Source organism: Priapulus caudatus, unplaced genomic scaffold, assembly GCF_000485595.1.
Source record: "Priapulus caudatus unplaced genomic scaffold, Priapulus_caudatus-5.0.1 Scaffold783, whole genome shotgun sequence".
Taxonomy (NCBI): domain Eukaryota; kingdom Metazoa; phylum Priapulida; class Priapulimorpha; order Priapulimorphida; family Priapulidae; genus Priapulus; species Priapulus caudatus.
In genome coordinates this window covers 93325-102212 of record NW_014577844.1, presented here as the reverse complement: position 1 = coordinate 102212, position 8888 = coordinate 93325, and the positions used below count along the sequence as shown (strand labels likewise).

The 8888-nt window shown below is 44.0% G+C and overlaps 1 protein-coding gene across 1 annotated transcript; it reads right to left on the bottom strand.

The window, feature by feature from the left end:
- Nucleotides 1–5911: 5911 nt before the first annotated feature.
- LOC106813493 (monocarboxylate transporter 13-like) lies at nucleotides 5912–8457 on the bottom strand. The gene is made up of 4 exons (XM_014817637.1): nucleotides 8031–8457; nucleotides 7569–7712; nucleotides 6576–7139; nucleotides 5912–5937 (listed from the first exon to the last, which is right to left on the bottom strand). Exons 1-4 carry the CDS (start codon nucleotides 8455–8457, stop codon nucleotides 5912–5914), a joined length of 1161 nt encoding a protein of 386 aa, XP_014673123.1.
- Nucleotides 8458–8888: the final 431 nt, after the last annotated feature.

Genomic DNA, 8888 nt, shown 5'->3' with positions numbered 1-8888 from the left:
TTGAGTGGCGCCACCGTCGTTGTAATCAAACTGTAGTCGTTAGTTTTAAAACATTAAAAAAAAATATTTCTAATGGTGATTGAACCATGAAACTTTTTATGTAGCGTACTTATAACCTAAATTAGCTGAAAATAACCCTAGAACCTAGAGTAAACTCTCCCTTTAACGTCTGTGATTGCTTGTGATATTGCAACTACATTTGATCATATTGTTGATACCAGTCAGCATAATCAATGACTGTGTTCATCGTGCTGTAATAAATTGTTAAATTATTTTTCAGGCATACGCTGCTTATTATTCAGTCGTTAATTATGTCGTAAATATATATTATTGTATCATGTAACTTGAACGTATTAAAGGATTGATGGAAATGTGCATAATTATTGTGTTTACATAGATTCGTAGCGTTAGCAGTGCTGCGGCACATATATATGTCTGAAGAAGATATCAAGGAAGTACGTGTTGTTTAAACTGTATATTACAGTCTATAAAGCCCGGGTCACAACAGATCGTACGAAATTTTGTCGTGGTAGACCCATAAAATATTTGTCGTGGCCAGATCTTGCAACATGCCAAAATGTATTTCGAGTGGTCACAAGGGCTACGACACATTAAAGATGGTTTGGCGATGGGGACGCGACAGAAAAAAAAGATATGTTGTGGTTATGTCGTGGGTGTGTCGCAAGTCAGTCGTGAGTTGTCGGGCATTGTCGGGGGGGGGGCTGTTTTTTACGTGAACAGGTCGTGGTTCACTCGTGGGATGCGCGTGCGACTGCGACAGTCGTGCGACTGTCGCACAACAGTCGTGGGTCACTCGTGCGTACGTCTCCCGACTATATAACGACGCATTATCGAACGACAGTCGCAAGACTGTCGTAGGACAGACTCACGACAACCAGAAGACATAGATACCACAAAAAATCCTGGAACAAAAAAGGTGCATGTTCAATTTTGCCTCACGACGGCAAGTCGATGCCACGATGCTCAAAATTTTGTAGGACTGTCTTGCGACGACCCCCGCTGACCCACGATTTGCCCAAATTTTCTGTCGTGTCGTGGCACAAATGCGTCGTGAGCTTGTTGTGACCGAAGCTTAACAGACACGGCCTACGCCGCATACCTCTCGTGTGTCCGTCCGTACACTGAATGAAACACGCGGAGAGGGGTCACTAAAAAATCAATACAACTAAAAGGTACATTTATAATTTCAGTTTTCTGGTTAGTATGCTGTGATTTAAATTAAACGTGATAACAATTATTAGTAACTGATTAATTTTATTAGCTCATCTGACGTAGTCAGATGCAGCTTGTAGAATCGCATGATCGTCCGTCCGTCCATGCGTGCGTGCGTCCGTCCGTGCGTGCGTTCGGCCGTGCGTTCGTCCGTCCGTCCGTCCGTCCGTCAACAGTTGGGCACAAATTTTAACCGCTCGACGTACGGTCACGATATTCGGGACGTGGGGGGGTAATCCGAAAACGAGTTGGGATGTCGAAGCTGGGGGTCAAAGGTCAAGAGGTGTAAAAGAAGGGGGAACATTTCCTCCTTTACTTAAGGTATAGGGAGGAAATGCAGAATTGCGGCACAAATCTAAACGGCTCGACCTAGGCTCGTGATAGTCGGTGTATAGCAGCGAAAAAAAAATACAAATACACGGGAGCGCGAGCGATTTTTCGCTCCGTGCAGCTTTCCAATAGCGCTCTGGTAACAACAACTATCGATCAGGAAAAAGATGCGAAAATTTGTGAAGATACGAGAAAAAATCGCATCGCGCGTGCGGACCGCCAGGGCGTTCGAACCGGAGCGCCCCAGAGCCCAACAGGTTTTTGCTCGGACCATCTCTATAAAACTCACGGTCCTACCCTGACGGCGGGCCACTTTTTTCCTCTCATATTACTATAAATACTACGGTTTTAGCCTCCCATCAACGGCAGGATTCGCGCACACCCCGCGAAAAAAATCTGCGCACAGTCTAAGAAATCGATGTTGGGCATGTAGAACAGGTAGCGCAGCCTGTAGTCAGCAGGCACTTGGAACGTCTCAATAAAAAAAATTATGGTAAATTAAACATGAATGTACCAAAAAGAAAGTCTAATGTTTGCTCTAGGCCTACTCTATTTCACCTGTGAAATGCGCGGTCAATGCTCATCTGCAACACAATCCTCCCCTTTGATTTATGATTCAGTTTACACAATATTACATTCTAGCCTACTCATTCATGTGAATGCCCCGGGTACTCAATGCTCCCACTGCCCCTGGCCAAACAACACCAAATACAGCTGCTCGCAGACTGCGCCTGCGCGCGGCCGAGCCTAAGACCACATTATTGAGACAAGAAGGTTTGCACACCTTCAAAGCAACAAATCGTACTTCATATAAATCATAGATTTGGTATCTATACGCATCCGCTTGAGCGAGGCAAGTTTCAGTCTGCTGGGGCAGGCATACGGTGCATTCTGTATATGCGTTGGCAGAATGGCACATTATCTGACTCTTGGGCTATGTGCCACACATAGGAGCGAAATATGACAGGGTAGGCTAGAGAAAGCATTGAAGACTTCTTATGGTCCAACTATCTCTACTACGGATTGGTATATAATTATTAGATACATTTAATTCTAGGTTTTAATTAGCGAAGACGTATCAGACACTAAGTGCCTTTTGGCACAGTTAGTCAATTGGTATTTTTTAATCGAAATTTCAGAGTTCATATTATCATATATGGAGACAGTATCATATGTTCACTGTATCGCAAGGCTGAGCGTCTTACGCCGGCTAGGGCATACATGCGCGCGACAAATGGCGAGTCATCTCTGTAACCGGCCGAAAGTGATTCATTCTCTGAGCAGCGCCGAATCCAGTCGAATTAAAAGAGCTGTACTACATTGAGGAACTGTCTGATACTTTTCTCATTAAATAAAGAGCCGAACCCAAAGGCGGCCGCGAGGTCCACAAACGGAGGCGTACCAGTGTTCAGTTCTATAAATAACTAGAAGTAGCTGTAAGCAGAACAAAAACTAAACTCACGTGTGCACTGCGGCAGAACTCGCACTACTACCTTAGACAAAATACCGAGTACTCACAACAGTTTGCCTCGTCCCTAGTGGGCGGTTCTACACGTGGAGCGTCGTGATTTGCTTCTTATACACACCCGACAAAAACGTTAACAAGTACCGAAAATTGTCAAGACTGCGTCGGAACTGAATTTACGCAGAACAGCCGCATCTGTGTATCCAACAAAAGTAACTTCGAGAGTGAGGTCCGTGACGTCAGCAGATTAATGCCTGCGCCGTTAGCGCGCGTACCGCAGCACCCGCTTGCACGTTGCTAGGATTGCGTGAACTGTCAAACAACATCGAGATTTTGCGACACCAACATTGGAGGTAATTTTTCAAATACCTTTTATCAGACAACGCGCCACCCCACGAACCTAGAGGGTTTTATATCTGTCCATATTAAGTGTATTGCTATGGAGCTTATGCGCTATGACACGAAGATATTTGAGCTAGTCTAGTACTGGAGAAATTAGCGTTTGAGGATGGCAATTGAGTGAGCCTTTAACGTAGAAAAGATGATTATTTTATTCCACATTCTATCGATAGGCAGAAGCAAATGTAACATCTGAGCTATAATAGCATGCAAACGAGAGTTCGTAGCAGCTCTGTAACCGTTTGCATGAGATTTTGTCGACGCATTTGATCTTATGCGATGGGAGGGTACCGTGGACTGGGGTCAGCGAAGAAAAGCGAAAGTAAACTTGCCAGCAGCTCCCGCATTCCTAGAAGCTATTTTCAGTACAAGTTTTTGTGAGCATCATATCAACTACAGACCCTAAAAATCTCTACTGTAAGTTTCTGACTTGGCTCAGTCATCAACAAAGAAAGTTGAAAGATCAAAAGAAATATAATTAAAAAAAGAATCTTGAAAATAAGCCATACCATTCATTAACCGATAGAATAATTAGATATTGACTTGCCTGTCTTTGTCCATTGTTTACCTGACTATGATGTACTGTGTGAGTGCATGTCTGTCTGGGAATGAAATTGAATAAGAATGGATTGGTTTGCTTAGTCAATAAAAATGAGATTTAAAAAATGTATCGAATGTACATTGTGTTTGTACGATTTCGTTACCTGATAGTCTGAATACTGTGCTGAGTGCTGATGCTGATGAAATGATTTTAGTATCAGTACATCAAAATTATGAAAATTTTTAGACAAAATCAGTGCTAAAATGTAAAAGTAGCTCTGGCCAAGCCAAAAATACTCCCTAAAAAAAATTACGAGAGCTCTTTTTTCATACAAATCAAAAAAGAGCTGCTCGTATAAAAAAAGAGTAATTTTTTAGGCTGGTGTATAGCATCAATGGTAGGAAGAAGCCATCACTGCTGCCGAAATTTGAGGTCAAAGGTCAAAGGTCAATGGGCACAGGGCAGATTTTAAATATATTTTTTTAGGTCCTGACGAGGCGATGTGAAAAACTTTTTTTGTTCAGCGGTGACCTAGCATTTTTATGGCTTTATTGAAAGGACATGAAAATGTACTTTCTGATTGACATGCGAGAGTAAGTGTCGCAGATAACCTTTTGACCCCTCAAAGAGGAGGCGTTAAACATGGATTTGGTTTCCTGTTTAGAAAAATTCTGACATGCCGGGTTTGCTAGTAAATCTATACATGCTGGATGTATGAGGCTACAATGTCACAACGTGCGCAACTTCATAAACGACTCCAACGAACATCCTTTGAGAATGTTCCTGATAGCGCAATCTCTGTGCCTTCCACTTTTCGGCGGCGATGTGAAACACCTTTAGGACTAACAAGGTTTACTAGCAATCTCACCACTCACCACAGAGTCACCGGCAGATAGACGTTAGATGAGCGCTGTCGCTTCCGCGCACTTGCTATTGTTCCCCGCATCGGGTCGCCAATGCACACGCTTTTGAGCACGTGTTCTTGCGTGCGCGTATGCGTGTTGTTTACTTGCGCGAATACATGTTGTTTGCTTGTGCGTATGCGTGTTGTTTATTTGTGCGCATGCGTGTTGTTTGCTTGTGTGTATGCATGTTGTTTACTTGTGCGTATGCATGTTGTTTACTTGTGCGTATGCGTGTTTTTTACTTGCTTGTATGCTTGTTGTTTGCTTGTGCGTATGCTTGTTGTTTGCTTGTGCGTATGCGTGTTGTTTACTTATGTGCTGCGTCATGCGGCCTGTTTGTTTGCTGTGCCGTATGCTGTGTGCGTTATGCTTGTTGTTTACTTTCGCATGCGTTTACAGTGCGTTGCTTTTACATGTGGGTATGTCTTGTTTGCTGTGCGTTATGCTGTGTTTGTTTGTGTGGCTATGCGTGTTGTTTGACTTGCTGGCCGTAGCTGTTGTTTACGGCTCTTGTTTGCTGGCGTTACTAATGATTTTACCTTGTGCGTATGCCGTCGTTGTATTGCTTGTGCGTATGCATGTTGTTTGCTTGTGCGTATGCGTGTTGTTTACTTGTGCGTATGCGTGTTGTTTACATGTGCGTATGCTTGTTTACTTGTGCGTATGCGTGTTGTTTACTTGTGCGTATGCTTATTTCGAGTGCTTATCCATGACACGTATCCATGAGTGTGTGCGTATACGTGCTGTTTGATTGCGCGTGTGCGTATAATGTTTGAGCGCGTTCGTATGTTTTCACGTGTGCGTGTATATATGTTTGTGCGCGTTCGTATGTTTTCACGTGTGCGTGTATAAATGTTTGTGCGCGTTTGTATGTTTTCACGTGTGCGTGTATATATGTTTGTGCGCGTTCGTATGTTTTCACGTGTGCGTGTATAAATGTTTGTGCGTGTGCGTGTGTGTGCGTACGTGTGCTTAGTGAACTGGGGTGGCTGGTCTGAATGAACATACGTAACCAAGCCAGCTTATCCAGCCTAACGTCTATGCAAAGCAGAAGAGCAGGAAATCTAACAAACGAAAGATTCTCAGTCAAAATTGGACCTCGAATCACGTCCATGATAAAAATGTTATCACGCATTATTCACGTGATGCGATGATCTCACACAACTCACTGAAACTATAAATGCTCCATGCATTTTTCCAAGGGAGAAATTTGGGCTAATTTCACATATTTTGCTTTACTTTCCCTTATTTATTGCAATTAATGCAATTTAGATAAAAATAGACACCTTGGCTTCACACGTCAAAGTAGGGTGGATTAATAATGTTGGGGCGAATATATAGAGTTATTGATACTACTATAAAATCTGGTAAATGCTTGCGTTCATCTATGATGCGCTGATTAAAAACGTGTTTCCTTGATCGTGCTCTCCGCTGTTTGCGTGCGTATCAGATGCAGTGATGCGCGACTCCCACGCATTTGCCTGTAGTGAATGTAGAGGGCGCCACCCTGCAACACTCCACTCCAAATACCCGTGATTCCGCACAGAATAAAGACTGCAGTCATGTTTTCAGTGTAGTCCATCAGAGCGCCTGTAGTAAAAACCCGGATTCGTGTTACTGCTTAACTATTGAATGGTTAGAATATGTTAACAATGTGTAACATTATGCTAACTCCTTGTGTACCCTTCACTGCATATTATACCTGCTACCATCGGTCCAATAAGTCCTCCTACGCCATTGAAGAGATAGTAGACGGACTCCACCATGGGTATATTATGTATGCCGAAGAGGTCAACTAAAATGGATGCTTGAATGCTCAGTTTTGCGCCGTAGCTAGTTCCGTACATCACACAGCAAAGCGCGAACACCCACAGTTCCCCCGCGAGCAGAAACATGAGGCTGATGATTCCACCTGCCAGGGTCGCGGCGCCGAAGACAAGCTGCCGCGGGAACCATCGCCTGTCCCCTACGGCTGCCACCAGGAGGCGACTCAGTACATTGCTGATGTTTAGCATGGTCAGCATCAGTGCAGCTAATGCGAGACTCATGCCCTGTCTGGTGCCGTACAACACACAGAACGTCATCACAATGCTCATACCGAATCCATACGCGAGGTTACTCCAACAGTGAAGTCCGAATTTCATCATGTCGGTAGCGGGCATCATAAACCAGCCTTTACTTCTGAGTTTCTTCAGTGCTTCTTTAGCTGTTTTTGGTATGTCTCGCAAGAGGGCGCTAGCTGCGACGGTTTGGAGATACATGCCACCTATAATGATCATCGCACCTTGCCAGGTATAAAGCTCTAGTATCCAAACGCACAGTAAAGGACCGGTTAATGCGCCAACTGCTGATACTGTTTGTACGAGACCCGTTGCCAGAGCGCGTTTCTTATCGAAATAAAGTGCAGTAATGACTTGTGAAGGAGCATAAATCATTCCTCTTCCTGCGCCTGCAAATAACCAGAGTTGTTGGTTAGTACATCGCTGCAATTTGGCTATATTGGTTCATATACTACACAGTACACACGCCTAGTGCCCGTTTATATATAATAAAAAAAACGCCACGTACGCATTATATAGATCATGTGACAATATTTTCAAGGAACACGTAGAGAAACTATGATTTTTTTAAAGTGAGTACGCGATTGCCACGCGTGAATTTATTACGGGAATGAAGGTCCGCCACTTTCACTTACCTGTCAACACGCCATAGGCACCGATTAGTGCAGTGAGGTTGTTACTGACATAGCTGAGGGTCATACCACATGTAGCAAACGCCCCTCCCGCCATGATCACCAACCGATAGCTACTCTCCTCACACAGTCTGCTGAACACAGACCCTAATAGCAAAAGAAATAACTTGGGTTAACAGTAAGTAACTCGTGCTATGAAGTAACGCACGTAAAATAGGGTCATTGCGGGAAATATGTATCGATGTTAAATGTTGATTGTAATACACGCATTCAATTGAGAAATATATGCGTGCTTGAGAATTCTAGGATTTTCAATTTGAAAAATAACCAGGGCCATCAAACATTTGACTATTCAACAAGGGCCGCCATTTATAAAACCGCAAAAACGTGCGCATGTCAGATGACAAGAGAGGCGAGGTTCACATTTACCTATGTATTAAAATGTTCGTGATGACGATATCTTACCTGAGATCAATGTGACTCCATATTGTAGTGAGCCTACAAGGGCAATCTCACTTTTCTTCTCCGTGAACACCGACACAAACTCTACAATGAGCACAGAGAAACACGATCCGGCGTTGCCTAGAACAAACGCATTGATGCAGGAGCCAACTAGCACGATCCAGGCCCAGCCGTGGTCGGTGTGTGACAGACAGTCGCTCTCCCTGCTTCCCAGGTGCCTGGTGGCTTCCGTGCTGTTCTCTTGCGGGGTGTTTGTATTCGCGTTCTCCTGATGGGTAGTAGCAGACCAGCATTTTCCTGTCGTGGTGTTCAGAGTATTAATGCTGACGGGCATCACCGTCATCTTACCATCCTCATCAATGCACCCTAGCTCATTCTCTGTGTATCTGCTCGCAGAGTTCTTGTTATATAGCGCATAAACCCCTCTCATTGCTTATAAGTATTCGTAACCAAACTTCACCGCCGTGTAGCGAGTATAGATAGTGTGTCAGGGGACACGATAATATGCTGGCAGCTCGGATGTACCTTACTGAAGTTACTCTCTGTCTCACCTCTCGCTCTCTCTCTCTCTCTCACGTCAACGACGAGTTCTAGCTAAATGATTAACGAGCCTATGCTCAGGGATATATCCTTCTACATGTTGCGACCCTAAACTCTCAGTGAACTTGTTCTTGTTGTAGCCTCTCGGTGTACAATGCAAGTGTCACAGGTATCAGCGAGCATTTTAACCCTGGGCTATTCAGCGCTTCGTCACGCTATGTACTTATACTTGGCAATACTTGCTTTACTTTATAATTCAACGCAGCAGTCGTACCACAGGCTGTAGCTTTGCATTCGTCAGGAATTCGCTTATGCACCTCA